The 20,666-nt window shown below is 30.9% G+C and overlaps 4 protein-coding genes across 4 annotated transcripts; 2 read left to right on the top strand and 2 right to left on the bottom strand.

The window, feature by feature from the left end:
- The first annotated feature begins 347 nt into the window (after positions 1-347).
- LOC145742555 (GTPase Era, mitochondrial-like) lies at positions 348-1,586 on the top strand. Its single transcript, XM_082560335.1, has one exon. It carries the CDS (start codon positions 348-350, stop codon positions 1,584-1,586), a length of 1,239 nt encoding a protein of 412 aa, XP_082416461.1.
- An 11,159-nt stretch (positions 1,587-12,745) lies between these two features.
- On the bottom strand, positions 12,746-16,197 carry LOC145763672 (uncharacterized). Its single transcript, XM_082575174.1, has 6 exons — positions 15,847-16,197; positions 15,365-15,624; positions 14,983-15,133; positions 14,684-14,908; positions 14,077-14,247; positions 12,746-13,593 (listed from the first exon to the last, which is right to left on the bottom strand). Exons 1-6 carry the CDS (start codon positions 16,078-16,080, stop codon positions 12,814-12,816), a joined length of 1,821 nt encoding a protein of 606 aa, XP_082431300.1. The 5' UTR covers positions 16,081-16,197; the 3' UTR covers positions 12,746-12,813.
- On the bottom strand, positions 16,113-17,907 carry LOC145763676 (ER membrane protein complex subunit 1-like). Its single transcript, XM_082575179.1, has 6 exons — positions 17,797-17,907; positions 17,096-17,236; positions 16,854-16,981; positions 16,543-16,714; positions 16,335-16,462; positions 16,113-16,249 (listed from the first exon to the last, which is right to left on the bottom strand). Exons 1-5 carry the CDS (start codon positions 17,905-17,907, stop codon positions 16,409-16,411), a joined length of 606 nt encoding a protein of 201 aa, XP_082431305.1. The 3' UTR covers positions 16,113-16,249; positions 16,335-16,408.
- A 949-nt stretch (positions 17,908-18,856) lies between these two features.
- LOC145742544 (GTPase Era, mitochondrial-like) lies at positions 18,857-20,071 on the top strand. Its single transcript, XM_082560323.1, has one exon. The coding sequence runs from the start codon at positions 18,986-18,988 to the stop codon at positions 20,069-20,071; it is 1,086 nt and encodes a 361-aa protein (XP_082416449.1). The 5' UTR covers positions 18,857-18,985.
- Positions 20,072-20,666: the final 595 nt, after the last annotated feature.

The raw sequence follows: 20,666 nt of genomic DNA, 5'->3' as shown, positions 1-20,666 counted from the left end.
CTATTTAACATGATCGCTAAATCCGAAAAATCGTCATTAATCAAAATATTTAACAAATATCTAATTTAATACTAACTAATTTGTTTTAATTTAAATATATATTTCTAATAAACATAATGCTTTTATAAAACTAAAAATGTTGTAATTTAAAAAATATATTATAAAATGTCACACTTATGTTACAACTTCGGCGAAACTTCATAGAAATCATAAAGTAAACAAATCCACGTGTTTGTTAAAATATTTTGTATTACAATTGGATGACGTATTTTAACAATTATTAGTTTAACAAGTTAATAAAGATTAAAATTAACCCATTTCTTCAATTTAGCTCAACAATATTTAACATGAATGTCACTAATATAACCTTAAAAACTTTGATCCAACCAAACAAAATATTCTACGTCCAAATTTGCAACAAAACCACAAAACATCAAAAACCAAAATGGCTGCCTCCGAATCACGAGACGAGGAGAATTCCCTTCAATGAAAACGACCACATGAACATGGTCCTTAAACCTCCAATACAACCACAAAACCCTAAAAACTTAAAAGTATCTGTAATTGGGATGCCAAATGCAGGGAAATCAACTTTAATTAATTCCTTAATTGGAATCGATGTGATGCCCACTTCACGTAAAATTGACACAACTGTTAAAAGTTGCCTCGGAATTTTAACATTGGGAAACACTCAGATCGAGTTTTTTGACAACCCTGGGTTATTCAGTCGAAGGTCGTCATGCCGACATAAAAACTCCACGAGTTATGGTTTAAGTGGTGAAGCGATGAGTCGCTCTGATTTGTGCTTAGTCGTTGCTGATTTATCCTCACGGAGGGTGAGCGGGGGTTGTCTCCAACCTGAGGTTCTCCTCCAACTTTTGAGGAAGAGAGAGATTCCCTCGATCCTCGTCCTCAATAAAATCGATCAAATATCTCACCGTAGCAACGTGTTTAACATCATAGAGAAAACAACCTGTGGGGTTGTGGACGGGAGACCTTGTGGGCACCAAAAACCTAAATCCAGGGTCCTAACCCCGATTCAATTACCGCCACTCGAGAGCGAAGTGATCGAGACAATGACAAAAATTGATCGCACAAAAAGTCCGGACGAGATAAACACCGAAAATAAAACTGAATTTAAAATTTTAAACGAGCTACGACATCATTCCGGTTGGCCGGGTTTTAAAGAGGTGTTTGTTACATCAGCGCTTAAAAATGAAGTTGTCAGCGAGCTCCGTGATTACTTGCTCAGTGAGGCACGACCAAGACAATGGGGTTATCATGATCAAATGATCACCGACGTCACGCCTTTCGATTTACTCCAAGACATTATGAGGTCATCAATGCTCGATAATTTACTTCATGAAATCCCGTACTTGACCCAAGTTCGGATCTCGTACTGGAAGGAAATTGAGGATAAACTATTTGTGACATTCGATTTAGTTTGTAGTAAAGTCAATCATGCACGAATTGTTAACCGAGGTCGGAAATTGTTGATATTTGGGGCGAAGAAAAGAGTTTATGAAATATATAACGGAGAGATTGAGATTGATATTGTTGTTTATCATAGAAATGAACCAATTTAAAATTTAAAAGTTTTGTGTTTGTGTGAAAATAAATTTATTGTGTATCGTGAAAAACGAATCAAAAATAAAACAAAAATGTAAAAATTATTTATTCCTATTAGTAAAAATCCACAAATAAAACAATTTACAAAAAAATATGAATTTAAAACAAAATTAAACTAAAACAATTTAAGAAACAAAAATAATAAAAAAATTAAATTGTCACTTAAAGATTCCCGTTGTCATGGTAACCCCAGAGCTTGGTTGCCAGGCAAATCTAAAGACCTGGTTGCTAAGAAAGGATGAAGTTGAAGGGGAACCACCTAAATTTAAATGTGTTACTACTACACCAACACCAAAAATATTGCAACAAATATTTAATAATTAATCTCAAACTGGTTACCTTCAATAAACATCTTCAACCTCATAACACAGTAATATGAAACATTGACCCCTAAAAAAGAAAGTATTTTGTTATTTCATGTTTATTTAGTAGTTTATATAGAGCTGTGCATAGTTAATAGGTTAACTAAAACCCTGGTTTATTGTTCAGCTTAGTTAACCTAATTTCATTGAATATTAGCTCAAATGTGATATTAAAGTTATATTTAGTGGAACATAACATTTTAAAAAGTTTATATTTTAATTGGGTAACGGAAATTTTCCCTAAAAAGGTTAACAGTTCAACGATTAATTAAATTATAATAAAATCGCCGTACTTAATAATATTGTCAAACTAATATAAAAACATAGGACTAATAAATTCTTGATATATTGCAAGTATTAAGCAACAATGAGGCCATTATTACAGGACAGTAAATAATCTGACAATGCAACAGCATGTTAACTAAGATATGTTTAAGTGAACAATTACTAGAAAAGTGTTTTATGTTTAAATTAAGTAAAATTCTGAATTACCTTTAGTTGTGGTAACCATAGTGATATGCCTGTTGCCATAATTGTGATGTCATTGAACCTAGTTTGTTCATTTCTTGGAAAATCTGGAACTAAATAAAATTCATTAATTAATAAATAAATTGATGATTGAATTATAAAAAAGAAACATAATTAACTGAAAACAAATAAAAACTTAAAAAACATGAACCAATAATTTTGTTTCGACCCCACATGTCCCAGCCACCAACATTGGGTTGTTATAACCCACTTTTTCAAGGTAAAACAGTCCCCAAACCCCTTAAGACAAGGACTAGAACCCCCCTTGTGGTGGTTTTAACTAGAGAGACAATTATGTCGATAAATTTATCCCCATTCTTAATGTTTACTCCACTTGCTTCGTATGTTAATTCTTTTCGTCTGGTTAAAAAATTTTAAAATTCAATTTTCTTTTCAATTAAATTAAAATGAATTTTGCCAAAACAATAATTCTTAAAATATCACTTTAAATTTACACTGAAGACAGTTTAACAACAAATACCAACTTGTTAAATTTAATTCCTTTTTCAGCAATATCACTTCGATAAAATCCTCCCTCAAACTTTACCCCCTCTAAACCGAGCTCTTTGCTGCGCTCTAGTGACTTCAAGATCGTACCTATCGTCAACACTCCCCCACCAGAGGTCACAGTTTGACCTTCAGGAGTCAAGATTGTACCAGCCTTAAAGGTTAAAGTTAAATCAGAATTTGGTTGAATTCCCAAAAAATATAAAATAATTTTTTGTTTTAATTTCAAAAAACTAATTTTAACAAAATTCTATTTTTTAATTAATTTAAAAAAGTAAAATCTATAACCTTGAATTAATTTTCCTTTCTAAAAACTTTGTGGATGAATAAGGTTACGAGAATGTTCAAACCTAAAAAAAAATTATTTTTATTAATTTGTCAAAAATAAAAGTTAAACATTAAAATTATGGTAACTCATAATATAAACATTCTTTTTTTTTGTGTATATATTTTTATCCTCAATGTGGGAAGGTCGAATGTGCGACCTAACTATAGAGTAACAACAGTTACTCCGACCCAGTCTCGAGTTGCCTGTGGCAGTTTGGGATATTATAGAATATAATTGCCCAATAATTATACTGCTGTGTAAGTGCTGGCTTAGCAGGAGTTTATGCGGTTTATAGCGCCTTACCCAAGGGTGCTACAGCATGAGAGCAGTGGGGATTGAACCAACAACCTCATGGTGGTGTAGCAAGTGCTCTTACTACTACACCACGCTGCCGGTTTCTATTGATTTACAATTAAGCTGTCGTTTCTATTAATTTACAAAAATGTTATTGATTTTATTAATATTTTAAATAAATAAATTCCTTAACTGTTAAAACTATTTTCACAAAAAACTAAGATAAATTTAATTTTTACCTTTCTTCATTCTTTGCATAATCAGAATAACAAACTTGCTGACTCGGCAGTTTTTCTTGACAAGTCAAATATGCTGACTCATTTAAAAATACTCTAAAAAACCATAAATTATTTTTATATATTGTAAGAAACCTGGTGAACAATAACAACATAGACATTCAACTTTTATATTAATCTGGTTGTAAAGAATTATCTGAACTAATATTTCTAAAATATTGAAATTAAAAAAATTGTTTTTAAATTGTACAGCATCAACAAATTACCTGAAATTCCAAAATATAAGAAAAACTGAGCTTGGTTGCCGGGCAAATCTGAAGACCTGGTTGCTAGGGAAGGTGATTGAGGGTTGTTGTTTACTTTCTTGAATGAAGTTGAAGGGAAACTCCCTGGGGGAACCACCTAAATGTAGATGTGTTACTACTACACCAACACCAAAAATATTGCAACAAATATTTAATAATTAATCTCAAACTGGTTACCTTCAATAAACATCTTCAACCTCATAACACAGTAATATGAAACATTGACCTCTAAAAAAGAAAGTATTTTGTTATTTCATGTTTATTTAGTAGTTTATATAGAGCTGTGCATAGTTAATAGGTTAACTAAAACCCTGGTTTATTGTTCAGCTTAGTTAACCTAATTTCAATGAATATTAGCTCAAATGTGATATTAAAGTTATATTTAGTGGAACATAACATTTTAAAAAGTTTTATATTTCAGTTTGGTAAAAGAAATCTTCCCTAAAAAGGTTAACAGTTTAACAATCAATTAAATTATAATAAAATCGCCGTACTTAATAATATCGTCAAACTAATATAAAAACATAGGACTAATAAATTCTTGATATATTGCAAGTATTAAGCAACAATGAGGCCATTATTACAGGACAGTAAATAATCTGACAATGCAACAGCATGTTAACTAAGGTCTGTTTAAGTGAACAATTACTAGAAAAGTGTTTTATGTTTAAATTAAGTAAAAAACTGAATTACCTTTAGCTGTGGTTACCATAGTAATATGCCTGTTGCTATAATTGTGATGTCATCAAACCTAGTTTGTTCATTTCTTGGAAAATCTGGAATTAAATAAAAAAATTATTAATTAATAAATAAATTGATGATTAAATTATTAAAAAGAAGCATAATTAACTTAAAAAAAATAAAAACATAAAAACACAAACCAATAATTTTGTTCCGACCCCATCTGTCCCAGCCACCAACATTGGGTTGTTATAACCCACTTTTTCAAGGTCAAACAGGCCCCAGACTCCCCAAGACAAGGACTAGAACCCCCCCCCCCTCCTTGTGGTGGTTTTAACTAGAAAGACAATTATGTCGATAAATTTATCCCCATTCTTGATGTTTACTCCACTTGCTTCGTATGTTAATTCTTTTCGTCTGGTTAAATAATTTTAAAAATCAATTTTCTTTTTAATCAAATTAAAATAAATTTTGATAAAACAACAATTTTTAAAATACCACTTTAATTTTATACTGAAGACAGTTTAACAACAAATACCAACTTGTTAAATTTAATTCCTTTTTCAGCAAAATCACTTCGATAAAATCCCCCCTCAAACTTTACCCCCTCTAAACCAAGCTCTTTGCTGCGCTCTAGTGACTCTGAGATAGTTGCTATCGTCAACACTCCTCCACCAGAGGTCACAGTTTAACATTTAGGAGTCAAGGTCGTACCAGCCTTAAAGGTTAAAGTTGAATCAGAATTTGGTTAAATTCCTAAAAAATATAAAATTTGATTTTTTGTTTTAATTTCAAAAAACTAATTTTTAACGAAATTTTATTTTTTTATTTTTTTATTTTGGTTTTTCGCACATTGATAAAAGTAAATAATAAATACGATATACAATTAATATTACAACAATGCGACGGGAAAAAATGACAAAATCAATTTAATGATTTAAAACATGCCAAAAGTAATAATGTTTATACAAAGATTTTATAGTACATTATGGCATGGTCACCAAACCCAGAATTAATTTAAAAAATTGAATCTATACCCTTGAACTAATTTTCCTTTCTAAAAACTTTGTGGATCAATAAGGTTACGAGAATGTTCAAACCCAAAAAAAATTATTTATTAATTTGTCAAAAATAAAAGTTAAACATTAAAATTCTGGTAACTCGTAATCTATATATATTTTTTTGTATATATTTTTATCCTTGATGTGGGAAGGCCGAATGTGCGACCTAACCATAGAGTAACATTATTTACTCCACCCCAGTCTCAAGTTGCCTGTGGCAGTTTAAAATATTATAGATTATAATTGCCCAGTAATTATGCTGCTGATTAAGTATTTACTCAGCGAAGTTTATATTGGTTATAGCGCCGTACTCAAGGGCGCTACAGCATGAGATCAGTGGGGATTGAACCCACGACCTCATGGTGGTGTAGCAAGTGCTCTTACCACTACACCACGCTGTCGGTTTCTATTAATTTACAAAAATTTGTTTTATTAATATTCTAAATTAATAAATTCCTTAACTGTTAAAACTATTTTTACACAAATTGAGTTAAATTTAATTTTTACCTTTCTTCAATCTTTGCATATTCAGAATAACAAATTGCTGACTCAGCAGTTTTTCTTCACGAGCTAAACTTGCACCTCACCATAAACTTGCAGACTCACCATAAACTTGACTTGCAGACTCACCATAAACTTGCAGACTCACTTGCAGACTCAAAAATTGTTTTTAAATTGTACAGCATCAACAAATTACCTGAATTCCAAGGCATAAGAAAAACTGAGCTTGGTTGCCGGGCAAATCTGAAGACCTGGTTGCTAGGAAGGTGATCGAGGGTTGTTGTTGATCTTTCTTAAATGAAGTTGAAGGGTAACTCCTTGGGGAAACCACCTAAATGTACATGTGTTACTACTACACCAACACCAAAAATATTGCAACAAATATTTAATAATTAATCTCAAACTGGTTACCTTTAATAAACATCTTCAACCTCATAACACAGTAATATGAAACATTGACCTCTAAAAAAGAAAGTATTTTGTTATTTCATGTTTATTTAGTAGTTTATATAGAGCTGTGCATAGTTAATAGGTTAACTAAAACCCTGGTTTATTGTTCAACTTAGTTAACCTAATTTCATTGAAAATTTACTTATATGTGATGTTAAAATTCAATATTTTATTCTGAGATATAAATTAGTTATTGCTTTAAAATAAGGCCAGTTTATCCAATCGGCAGCGTGGTAAGAACACTTGCTACACCACACATGAGTCCATGGGTTCAATCCCCAATGATCTCATGCTGTACCGCTCTTAAGTAAGGCGCTATAAACGGTACGAACTCCTGCTGAGTCAGCACTTAATCAGCAGCATAATTATCGGGCAATTATAATCTATAATATTTTAAACTGCCACAGGCAACTTGAGACTGGGGTGGAGTAAATAATGTTACTCTATGTTTAGGTCGCACATTCGACTTTCCCACATCGAGGATAAAATTATATACAGAAAAAACTAAAATCATTACAAACCATTAATTATCAGTTGTTAAAAACTATAAAGATACAAGTTAAATTACAACATGATTGTTGTAACAAGGGGGTATTGTGATGTCATCAAAGTTAATAACTTAACCTTTTAAATAAACCTTAATACCTGAAAAACATAATCATCGTTAATTAATTAAATTATATATGAAGCTCAAAAATTACCAAAAAACTAAACAAAACATCAACTTTCCAAAATATTAGCGAGTAAACAATTATTATTTGCAAACTCAAGCATTATATACACTACATTTAAACAATTTATACTTGGATATATAGAAAGATTAAAATACATCAACATTTTAAAATAATAAATAGGAATAAAACGAACTAAATATAAAAGTTAGAACAAAATTATTTTAAAGTTGAACTTTTTTTCCTAATCCAAGAGTTACACATTTTTTAATCCAAAAGTAAACAACAGAAATTTTTTGTTTAACTATCTCAGTTTCTGGAAACTGTTTAAACATATCAAGAGAAATCTGAAAGTTTTTAAGAGCTTCAGTTTTGTTGCCCAGTTGAAGGTTGCACATTCCAATTTTGCAATGACAATCGGCAACATCACTACTCTTAGTTGGATCATCATCAATTTGTTGGTGGATTTCAAGTGAAGTTTGGAAATCGGATAATGCTTCTTTATATTGACTGAGCTCATATCTGCACTTTCCAATCCAATGATGATGATTAGCAACATCACTGCTATTAGTTGGATCGTTATCAAATTTTTGGTGGATTCTAAGTGATGTTTGGAAATCAGATAATGCTTCTTTATATTGACTGAGCTCATATTTACACATTCCAATCCAATATTCGCGATCAGCAATATTACTGCTCTTAGTTGAATCGCCATTAATTTGTTGGTGGATCCTAAGAGAAGTTTGAAAATCTGATAATGCTTCTTTGTAATGACTAAGATTATATTTGCAATGTCCCACAAAGTTGTAAGACCAAGCAATATCAAGTTTATCTTGTTTGGAAGTTTGATTAAGATTTGTTTCATAAAGATGCTGGTTTGCCCAACTTACAGCATACTTATAATTTTGTAGAAAATAACATGTTTGTGGAAGTAATCCTATCGGGGGTTTCGTTATTTTAGCTAACTCAAAAATAAAGCGTTGAAATGTTGAAATTATTAGAAAATATTCCAATAGACTTTTCATTCCAACTAAATCTATAAATTTACTTTTTATTTCTAATTTTTGAACCGTATCATCTTGTGATTTTTTATCCATGTAAACTCTTAATCTTGTCTCACATGCAACAGCGATGGCAAATTTAAGATCATAACAAACTTCTTTAGTTAATTTATTTTCTTGAACAAGAATTTCTATAATATCAAAGCAGCAAGATTTTTCAATGCCATGAATTTTACCAACTGCTGAAACAAATAAAGTTGAACTTCTGTAAACCATTTTTTTTATGTTGAGATTTGAATCATTTTCCAACTTTTTTAATTGTGTTAATATGCGAAAAACATCTTCATTTTTGGTAATTTGATTTTTGACCGATGATAAAAATTGTTCCTTGTCCAACAATCTGATTTCCTTATCAACAAATTTCTGAAATTGTTGATATATTTGTTGATTGCCAGCAACAAAACATGATGTCATCAACATATCAGACAAGTGGTAACCATTCTTTATATCTTCATTTGATCCAATAAAACTTGCCATTTTGCTAACAGTTTGAATTAGTTCAAGTTTAAATTGTTTGTTTTCTGTTTTAACTTGTCTTTCTAGTGGAGATTTACAAGCATGTGGCATCATTCCATCAAAGGAAATGCCCAGAGGTGTAACAGCATCATAAAAGTTAAATTTAGTTGGATGTCCACTATTTAAACTTGGAATATTAACAGCAGGAAGAATAGTTTCTCCAAGATTAATTAAAATAATTTGAAAGAATACAGCAAACCACCTGAAGTATTCTTTTATTTTTTCTTGATATTTTTTGGACAATTTTGTGATTTTGTCATCTAAAACTATGATGTTTTCAAAATCAGAGTAAGGAGTTATTTCCCTTCGTGAAAGTGATCCAAGTCCCACTAAAGCATATTCACATAAGGGATTTTCCAATATAACTTCACAAAACCAAGCAAGTTGTTTCATAATCTTTGTATAATCTTCACTTATAATATTTTGTAGGTTGCTTATAGCTTCAACTTTTTCACTTTTAAGTTTTGTGAATTCCTCATTAGATATGTCTTCCGGAATCTGAGTAATGGTTTCAAGTATATTATTAACCTTGTTTCTCATTTCTTTAACATGGTAAGCAATAACTTTAGAATATATACTTAAATCATGTGTTCGATTTTTAGCATTTGCAACTTTAAGTAATTCAGAAAAAAATTGACAAAGAACTTGTTTAATTTCTTTCACATTTTCAGGATCTCGAACAATAGCTGCATTTAGTAAAGCTGCACTTTGAATTAATTTGATTTTGTCAGCCTGTTGTAAACCTTCAGTTTTGTAAATTAAACCAAGTTTATGGAAAAGTTTTGCAGATTGTTTTGGAAATTTTTCTTTTTCATTTTCATCACAAATATGTTTAAGTTGTTTAATAATCTCATCTTCTGTTTCCATTGTTATGTAATAAACTTATTTATTTATTATTTATTTAAATATTATTTATGAATATTATTTTTTTTCAAGTTCGTTTTTATTAACTGAATAAACTTATAAACTCATTTTCTAAATTTGTTGGCAAAAAGACCGCCCCATTATAAATATTGTTGTATCCAGTTATAATTATGTGATGGATAAAACTTAACAACGTACACAACGCATTGCAAGATTGTGCCACCATTTAAAATGAACAGAGTCGTTCACACGTACAAAATTTTTACACGTAGTAAAGTTTTGTGGCTTGAGCGGAATTTATGCAAGATTTTGTAAGCAGTATACTTTTATTAGATATTTTTTATTAAAATATTAAAAAGCTTATTGATTTTTATTTTTTTGTTAAACCTAATTTTAAAAGCCGGTTTGCTCAACTAGTTTTATTAAGTTCTTTTTTCATAGAAGAAGCAAAATAATTAAAATTAAAATTATAAGCAAAATAATTAAAATCAGACAATTTAATGGTTTTTATTTTTTTGTTAAACTTTATTTTACACGAAACCAGTTTGCTTAACTAAAGTCCTTACTTCATAGAAGAAAAATAATTAAAATTGTGTTTTTATTGTCTTTCTAAAAGGTCCCAAGTATCAACTGAGTTCAATCCATTTTAACTTTGTTGTTCGAGTTTGTAATTAAGAAAAAATAAAGTTGAATTAGCAACAAATTAAAATTTATAATTTAAATAGTATTGTTAAATTGAAAAAAGGATTAACAGCATTTCAAGTATTGTATAATTATTAAAAACAATTTTTCTTCAATTTTTAGTCAAACCAAAAATAGATTCAATTACAACTTGATTTTTTATAATTATTAATGAAATATTAGCTTACCATAACTTTTAAATAAATTTTTTAGAATTGTTTAACGGAACCAGTTTCTACTAAAATATTTAAACCTATATTTTAAGATAAAGTTTTACCTAATTCTTGGTCATTAATTTAATTTCTTGTTACCCTGCTTTTCACTGTTTTGCAACTAATAGTTAATAAACCCTTATCCAGTCTACAAAATATTTATAGCACCTTCAACTAAAACTTAATTTTTTGTTTACCTTTTTCAGCCTTATCACAAATTAAAGCACGATCGCTTAATGTGACTAATTAGGCTGCATACGTGCACAAACACTTGATTCTATTGACAAACACTTTACATTATCATAAATAAATTGAATACTGACTGTTTTAAATCAAAATGTTAACTTGCTTATAAGTAAACCAATTTAAATTTTAAAACTTTTTGTGTTTCGTGTCAAATATAAATTTATTGTTCATCGTAAAAAAGTTTAAAAATGAAAGAAATTTACAAAATACCAGAAAAAAATTAAAACAAAAATTTAGCTTGAAAATTTCTGGTTTTTAAAACAGATTAAAATAACTAAAACAAAAATTCAAAATACTTAGGTTAAAAAAATATAATAAACTTTAACTTTTATGCAACATTTCATACTAATAATAAAATAAATTTAATTTTCTAAAACATTCCACCACACCACAAATAAGAATATTTTTTTTTATAATTTGACTAGACTTGAAACTAAGAACATAACATGCAACCCACTACACAATTATATTTAATTTAGTTAAACAATAACCCAACTTATTCCACAGATTTTGTGACCCCGACAAAAATATCAAGCATCAATGTCTAATTAATTACTAGAATTAATTTTAAATATTATTCAAGCCAATATATAGTACATTACAAATTGATTTGTTTAATTTGACCAATTACTTTTTTACCTGGACTTCAAAAATAATTAAAATAGAATCTGTTCATATTTGAGTATTTTTTTAAGTATTTTAAACGGACACAAAAACTAAATTAATTTTAAAATATTCCTCCACACTTTTGTAGTTTTAAATTTTTTTGTCTGTTTTTATAACAATAACTAAACCCTCATTTAATCTTTAAAATGTGTTTGCCTGCACTTTATGATAAAGGCCCCCCACGGTCGCTAAATGGTACTAATTAGGCTACGTGCACAAACACTTGATTCTATTGACATATACTTAACATTATCATAAATAAATTTATTACCTACTGTTTTAAATCGAAATGTTAACTTGCTTAAAAGTAAACTAATTTAAATTTTAAAACTTTTTGTGTTTTGTGGGGTAGTACTAAAATACTGTATGTGGAAAGTTGGGGTGCGGGAAATAGCGAGGCCGTATGTAAACGTTAACAAAAAAACGCTAGATGTGGAAAAAGGCAGAATTTTTATACCCTTCGCCTAATCTTCCCTTGTGCTTTATATTCAATTTCGCATCATTTCTTGGTCTTTAAAGTTAATCCCACATCATCCAGCAGAAAAGTACAAAAATGCCGTTCTGTCTCGCATTCCGCGAATTAATGTTAACGTTTACATACGGTCCCGCATCCCGTACTTTAGTATTGTCCGTTTTGTGTCAAATATAAATTCATTGTTCATCGTCAAAAAGTTTAAAAAATGAAACAAATAAAAATAAATTTGTGATATCTTTTTACTTCTATTATTACTCATAAAAATTTACAAAATACCATAAAAAATGAAAAACAAAAAAATCATGATTTTTAAAACAGTTTAAGATAACTAAAACAAAAATTCAAATGTTTAAAACTTAATAAACTTTAATTTTTATGCAACATTTCATAATAATAAAATAAATTTAATTTTTTAAACGTAAATATAATATTAACCAAAGACAAAAAAACAATTTACTACTTAGGCTACAACTCTAAATTTAGCTACTATGCTAATCAAATATAAATTGTCATTTCATTTAAACAACCTCACCTTAAAATTAACTCATAGAGTAAGTAATGTTTGAGGGTATTTCCCCCTTGGAGGTTTCCTGTGAGGAAGGGGGAGGAGCTATAGTTTGATTGACAGGTGGGAGTTCGCTGGCAGGTACGAAATATGATCCACGATCTGAGGTTAAAATATACGGCGCAGAAACTGGCCGAGTTGTCCTTTGTTCTTGCTGTTCTGCCTCACTAGTCACAGCCATAGACATCAGCGGAGTAATTTGTCGTATCCCTGTCGTCGTGGTAACCCCAGAGCTTGGTTGCTGGGCAAATCTGAAGACCTGGTTGCTAGGGAGGGTGATCGAGGGTTGTTGTTGTTGATCTTTCTTTGCTTTCTTGTTTGTGGCCGAAGGGGAGTTCCCAGGGGGCACCCCCTGCATATGGACTTTCATGTGTTTATCCAGATGCCATCGTGTGACGAAATATTTGCCGCACTGTTTGCACATGTCTGCCTCCCCCGTGTGGATCTTTTCATGCTGATCAAGATACCACTTGGTGGCAAAACGTTTATCGCAGTATTTACAACAATGAGCTCGTTCAACTTGTTGTTGTTGTTGTTGTTGTTGCTGTTGATTAGTTTGTATTTGTTGTTGTGGCTGTTGAACTCTTCTTTGTTGTTGTTGTTGAATTTGTGGCAAATGTTGCTGTTGTTGTGGTTGTTGTAGGTGTTGTTCCTGATGTTGTTGAATGATTTGTTGTTGTGGTTTTTCTTGTATTTGTTGTTGTAGGATCGGGTGACTATGTAAGGTGGAATCCCCAATTTGTGGGACAAGGGCCTGAGATGTTTTATAAAAACAAGATATTAAAAAACATAATTGTTCTATTACCATTTAATTTTGCCCAGTCAATAACCCAGCCTAAAGCCTGCATTTTAATTAATGTGATATGGGCGCAACTCTCAACTAACATATGTCAGTGAAAATTTACCTGCACACCACAAATGGTAGTTTATAAAGTCATGGCAGTTTTCTTAAACTGGACGTACATAAATAAATTGGCCACTGAGCCTTATTTTAGAAATATAAATTTTTGAAAAGTTGGTCAACTTAAAAATGACAAAAAAAATTTGGATTAAAAAAACTTATTATTATTCAAACTTAAAAAATAAAAGAGAATATCCAAATTTTGGCCACTAGGATGGTCAACTTAAAAAGGCCAAAAAAATTTAATTTGGGTTAAAAAAAATGATTATTATTTTTTTGAACAACTTAAAAAATGACAAATATTTTAAAAACAAAAAATCTGAACTTTATTCTTACCAGTTGTGGCAGTGAAGCCATTACAGGGGTGATAAGTTGAGTTCCCCCTAACATGTGCTGCCCACTAATGGCCACTGGGGCGATGGGGTCACATCGGGTCCCAAGTTGTTTGTTACAGAACTTACAAACATGAAATGGGGTGCTGGGTTGGGGTTCAATCAAAACCATCGTCTAAAAAAATAAAAGTTTGGAATTAAAAAAACTTTCACTCCAATAAACTTAATGGAATAATTAAAATTAAAAACTTCTAATTAAAAGAAAGCCCTTTTTCTTAATGTAAACAATGTTTAAGAAATAAAGTTTGTGTAGGGTGATATTTTAAAATACCGAAAGAGATTAGAACAATTCAAATAAAGAAGAAAATCAAGTTATCTAAAGTAGCTTAAAAGAAAAGTACCAAAAAGACTAAGAAAAATACCAACAGTGCCAAAAAAAATTAAAAGTAACAAAAAGGACCAAGAAAATTACCAACAGTACCAAAAATATATCAAAAGTACCAAGAAAAATACCAAAAAGACCAAGAAAAATACCAAACGTACCAAATAAATACCAAAAGTCCCCATAGCAATAAGTAACTAATAACGAGTTGTGAAAATATTAAAGTTACCTGTTGTGGTAGAAGTTGTTGATTGTTTTGTAAGTTGACTTGCGGCTTGTTGATAAAACTTTGTTGTTGTTGTAAACTATTTGGAATCTGCTGTTGTTGCTGTTGATTGACTTGTTGAGTCACCTGTTGTTGTTGATTCACTTGTTGCTGCTGCTGTTGAGGTTGTTGTTGTTGTTGTTGTGGAGCCGGAGCAAGGGTCATGACAGGTGTTGTGACAGCAGACACCTAATTAAAATTTTTTTTATAAATTTAAAAATTTTCAAATGCATTTTACAAAAAAAAAAATGCTATTTAAAAACCTGAATCGACTTTTGTTGTATTTGTTGAACAGGTTGTTGTTGCTGTTGTTGTTCTGTATTGTTGTTGTTGCTGTTGATTCTTGTGCAAATCTTCTCATGCCGAATCGCGTTGTATTTTGAGCTAAAATAATTTCCACAAAACCGACAATATCTAAAAATATTAAACTCAATTAAATAAAAAAAAAAAAAATTTGGGTTCTTTTCATCATAAATTAACATCAGAATTATGAATCATATTTTAAATAATATATATCATAAATTTTTAATCAAATTTTATTACATTAATTTAAATTTTATTGGTACTTGAATTTTACATGTTTATGTTAGACAATAAAAAGTGACAAAAAAATTAAAAACAAATTTTTTTAATAAATATTTTTACCTTTCAGGTTTCCCAAGTAGTGGAGAGGGGCCTGGGGTCATGAGAACCCCGATTGTTACAGGTTGTGACACAACAATTGGGTCACAAGGGTTATGGAACAACTTTTCGTGCCGGATTACGTTCGATTTGGTACTAAACTCTTTGGCACAATATTTACAAATGTGAACTCGTTTTCCGTGCTCGTGATAAACCAAAGGTTTGGTTTGAACTTGCTGCTGCTGATGCTGCTGCTGATGCTGCTGCTGCTGCTGTGGTTGTGGCTGAAAAATTAATTTTAAATATAAGGGGGTAATGAAATATATAATGTTTTTGCAAAACAATTTTCCTTAAAGTAAAGTTGTAAGTTCTACTTTTTGTCTGTTATAAGATCTTAAGTAAGACCTAAGGTCCTGGGTTTAATCCCCACTGCTAGCATGCGGTAGCATCATTTTGTAAAGTCTTGTGTTTTATGCAAATTGAGAAATTGAGCGATCACCACAAACCTTAGTTTTGATCCCAGCCTCTTGTGCTCTAGTGATTCCTTGAGCTTTGCACTTGTTTGAGATGACAAGAGTGATGTTAAATGAACATTCCAGCTTGGTTTGGTGCTCGATTAATGCTTGCAAGTTGGTTCCTAGAATGTAAGAAACATTTTTAAATAATGAATTATTGTTGCAGCTTTTCATAGTTGTATTTTTAACCTTGTCGTGTAAAATCCAACTTTGTGGCGTAAACATAACACCTTATTTAAGAACATAACATCATGAAAGCAGTAGTAATCGAACCCTGGATCTCTAGATCACTAGTTTCAAATTGTTGATTAACATTATTAGTGAGAGCGTGAACAAATATCTTGGCTGTTTCGGGATGGCTGTAAACTAAAATGTTGTTTTCTAAGATGGCTGTCTGCAAGAATAAGTTTAATTGTTAATTAATTAAATAACGATTTAATATCAAATTTTTTTTTTAATTTCTTGATATAATATTTTACCATATTGAAATCATCCAACCATGGTGTTTCCAAGGTCAAAGTAGAGTTCAACTCCAAACTTTTGTCAAAAACACTCAAATTGAGTCGAGTTCCAGGCTCCAGTCAAAGATGAAAGATTTCATTTGAAGCTGAGTTTATAAAAATCAAAAAAATAAAATTTTAATAAATTTATCGTCAAATTTTAATTTGTATTTTCTTAACATTTCACCTTGTTATTTTCCTTTGCTCCAATGTCAAGGTCAAACAAGAAAGTTGTGACCTTTGGGTTTCGTTGTTGTAGCGACACCAGGTGGACGGCTAGAGACGAAAGAACAACAAGAAAATTTCCATCCGAGTAACTTTGCTCGAGAACTATGACATCATAAACAATCAATTCTTTTCTAAACAAAAAAAAATACAAATATACCATAAATGAAATTTTTTAATACCAAATATACCATAAATTATAAATACAAATATACAATAAATGAAATTTTTTTTTAAAAAGAAATAATTTAACTGTGATTATAAAACTCTTACTCAAAATTTTGATTTGCAGCGAGGTCAATCTCCCACTTGAGGACGCCATTACCTCCGTTCCATGACCTCATGACCCCATTGTCGTTAACCAGGACCAAACCATCTCGATGGTAAAACATTTTCATAACCTTAAAATTAAAGGTTAAAGTTTTTAATAAAACAGTGATACCAATTTGTAAATTCATATGAAATAATTTAAAAGTTTTTCTTAATAATAAAAAAATAATAATTTGAGGACAAACTTTTTCCTGATCTTCTCCGAGCATCCTCCTCCAAACAAGATTCCCGTTCCTTGCATTCAAACAAGCGACAACATTCCTTGAGGTCGACACAAATAAGTGTTTACTCACCGAGATCGAACTCTCAAAATCAACATCAGAAACCTGGAAGTTTAAAATCAGGTTTAAATATTGAGCAAATATATTCTTATAGTAGGAAAATAACTGGTAGTGCAGTGGTCAGAACACCTAGCTTCACAACATGAGATCCAGGGTTTAATTTCCAGCGCTCTTGTGCTGAAGTGCCCTTGCATAAAGCACTTCAAACATTTTAAACTTCTGCTGAGCTAACACTTAATCATCAACTTAATTATCGGGCAATTATAATCAATAATATCACAGACTGTCAAAGTAAACTTAAAACTGGGTTGAAGAAACTGTTATTACTCTATGTTTAGGTCGTGAAGTCGACTTTCTCACATCGAGGATAAATAAATGAACAGAAACACAAAATAATTTACAAATAAGCGATAGATTTAGTGGGTTTCTATTAAAAAAATACTTTTTATTAAATTAGTCAGATTAGAATGCTTTAAATAAAATCAGTTAGAAAAGGCAGCAGTTTAATCGGTTTGGATAGTTGTAAAAAAATAAATAAAAATGTCAAAACCACGTGTTTTTCGCTTCCGTATTTTACAACTAAAGTAACAAATATTTGAACAAACCTTTCCGATAAATTCCATCTTCCAATCATATTTTCCAATTTGATCTTCATATAAACTCAATCCATATCCAAAACAAGAAATTAAACTAATAAATAAAACCAAAAATCGCATTTTGATTTAAACGTTGAAAGTATACGACCCCAGTTCAACTTTATTGCGGTAGTTGTAGAAGAAATGATTTAACATGATCGCTAAATCCGAAAAATCGTCATAAATCAAAATAATTAAAAAAATCTAATTAATTACTAACTAATAAGTTTTATTTAATTTAAATGTATATTGCTAATAAACATAATGCTTTTAAAAAACTAAAAATGTTGTAAAATAAAAAATATATTATAAAATGTCACACTTATGTTACAACTTCGGTGAAACTTCATAGAAATCATAAAGTAAACAAATCCACGCGTTTTTTTGTATATATAAATTTATTCACGATGTGGGAAAGTCGAATGCGCGACTTAAACATAGAGTAACATCAGTTACTCCGGCCCAGTCTCGAGTTGCCTGTGGCAGTTTGGGATATTATAGATTATATTTGCCCGGTGATTATGCTGCTGATCAAGTGCTAGCTCAGCAGGAGTTCGTACCGTATATAGCGCCTTACTCAAGGGCGCTACAGCTACAGCATAATATCAGTGGGGATTGAACCCACGACTTCATATGTGGTGTAGCAAGTGTTCTTACCACTACACTATGCTGCCGGTTTGTTAAAATATTTTGTATTACAATCAGATGACGTATTATAACAATATAAGCATTTATTAATAATATAATCTATACTGGGTTTGGTGACCATGCCATAAAATAATTAAAATCTTCATGTAAACGTTAATACTTTTGACATGTTTTAAATCATTAAATTGATTTTGTCATTTTTTCCCGTCGCATTGTTGTAATATTAATTGTATATCGTATTTATTATTTACTTTTATCAATGCGCGAAAAACCAAAATAAATAAAAAAAAATTATTAGTTTAACAAGTTGATAAAGATTAAAATTACCCCATTTTCTTCAATTTAGCTCAACAATATTTAACATGAATGTCACTAATATAACCTTAAAAACTTTGATCCAAACAAAATATTCTACGTCCAAATTTGCAACAAAACCACGAAACATCAAAAACTAAAATGGCTGCCTCCGAATCACGAGACGAGGAGAATTCCCTTCAATGAAAACGACCACATGAACATGGTCCTTAAACCTCCAATACAACCACATAACCCTAAAAACTTAAAAGTATCTGTAATTGGGATGCCAAATGCAGGGAAATCAACTTTAATTAATTCCCTAATTGGAATCGATGTGATGCCCACTTCACGTAAAATTGACACAACCGTTAAAAGTTGCCTCGGAATTTTAACATTGGGAAACACTCAGATCGAGTTTTTTGACAACCCTGGGTTATTCAGTCGAAGGTCGTCATGCCGACATAAAAACTCAACGAGTTATGGTTTAAGTGGTGAAGCGATGAGTCGCTCTGATTTGTGCTTAGTCGTTGCTGATTTATCCTCACGGAGGGTGAGCGGGGGTTGTCTCCAACCCGAGGTTCTTCTCCAACTTTTGAGGAAGAGAGAGATTCCCTCGATCCTCGTCCTCAATAAAATCGACCAAATATCTCACCGTAGCAACGTGTTTAACATCATAGAGAAGACAACCTGTGGGGTTGTTGATGGGAGACCTTGTGGGCACCAAAAACCTAAATCCAGGGTCCTAACCCCGATTCAATTACCGCCACTCGAGAGCGAAGTGATCGAGACAATGACAAAAATTGATCGCACAAAAAGTCCGGACGAGATAAACACCGAAAATAAAACTGAATTTAAAATTTTAAACGAGCTACGACATCATTCCGGTTGGCCGGGTTTTCAACAGGTGTTTGTGACATCAGCGCTTAAAAACGAAGTCGTCAACGAACTCCGTGATTACTTGCTCAGTGAGGCACGACCAAGACAATGGCGTTATCATGATCAAATGATCACCAACGTCACGCCTTTCGATTTACTCCAAGACATTATGAGGTCATCAATGCTCGATAATTTACTTCATGAAATCCCGTACTTGACCCAAGTTCGGATCTCGTACTGGAAGGAAATCGAGGATAAACTATTTGTGACGTTCGATTTAGTTTGTAGTAAAGTCAATCATGCACGAATTGTTAACCGAGGTCGGAAATTGTTGATATTTTGGGCGAAGAAAAAAGTTTATGAAATATATAACGGAGAGATTGAGATTGATATTGTTGTTTATCATAGAAATGAACCAATTTAAAATTTTAAACTTTTTGTGTTTGTGTTAAAATAAATTTATTGTTAATCGTAAAAAGTAAATCAAAAATAAAACAAAATTGTGAAAATTATTTATTCCTAGTAGTAAAAATCCACAAATAAAACAATTTACAAAAAAATATAAATTTAAAACAAAATTAAACTAAAACGATTTAAGAAACAAAAACCAAAAAAAAAAAAGTTTTAAAAACTTAAATTGTCATTAAATGGTTACCGTTGTCATGGTAACCTCAAAGCTTGGTTGCTGGGCAAATCGAACGACCTGGTTGCTAGGAGGGGGTGATTGAGGGTTGTTGTTGAACTTTCTTGAATGAAGTTGATGGGGAACTCCCTAGGGGAACCACCTAAATGTAGATGTGTTACTACTACACCAACACCAAAAATATTGCAACAAATATTTAATAATTAATCTCAAACTGGTTACCTTCAATAAACATCTTCAACCTCATAACACAGTAATATGAAACATTGACCTCAAGTGAACAATTACTAGAAAAGTGTTTTAAGTGAACAATTACTAGAAAAGTGTTTTATGTTTAAATTAACTAAAATGCTGAATTACCTTTAGCTGTGGTTAC

Source organism: Corella eumyota, chromosome 1, assembly GCF_963082875.1.
Source record: "Corella eumyota chromosome 1, kaCorEumy4.1, whole genome shotgun sequence".
NCBI classification, from domain to species: Eukaryota; Metazoa; Chordata; class Ascidiacea; order Phlebobranchia; family Corellidae; genus Corella; species Corella eumyota.
This window is presented reverse-complemented; position numbering and strand designations above follow the sequence as displayed.

Excerpts from the sequence above, each read along its gene's own strand:
- LOC145763676 (XM_082575179.1), bottom strand. The coding sequence starts at position 17,907 with ATGCGATTTTTGGTTTTATTTATTAGTTTAATTTCTTGTTTTGGATAT. Across the intron at positions 17,237-17,796 it reads AGATGGAATTTATCGGAAAG|GTTTCTGATGTTGATTTTGA; the intron begins GTTTGTTCAAAT and ends TTAAACTTCCAG. Across the intron at positions 16,463-16,542 it reads GAGCAAAGGAAAATAACAAG|CTTCAAATGAAATCTTTCAT; the intron begins GTGAAATGTTAA and ends TTATAAACTCAG.
- LOC145742544 (XM_082560323.1), top strand. The coding sequence starts at position 18,986 with ATGAACATGGTCCTTAAACCTCCAATACAACCACATAACCCTAAAAAC.
- LOC145742555 (XM_082560335.1), top strand. The coding sequence starts at position 348 with ATGAATGTCACTAATATAACCTTAAAAACTTTGATCCAACCAAACAAA.
- LOC145763672 (XM_082575174.1), bottom strand. The coding sequence starts at position 16,080 with ATGTTTACGCCACAAAGTTGGATTTTACACGACAAGGTTAAAAATACA. Across the intron at positions 15,625-15,846 it reads AGGCTGGGATCAAAACTAAG|CCACAACCACAGCAGCAGCA; the intron begins GTTTGTGGTGAT and ends TTAATTTTTCAG. Across the intron at positions 15,134-15,364 it reads CTACTTGGGAAACCTGAAAG|ATATTGTCGGTTTTGTGGAA; the intron begins GTAAAAATATTT and ends TAATATTTTTAG.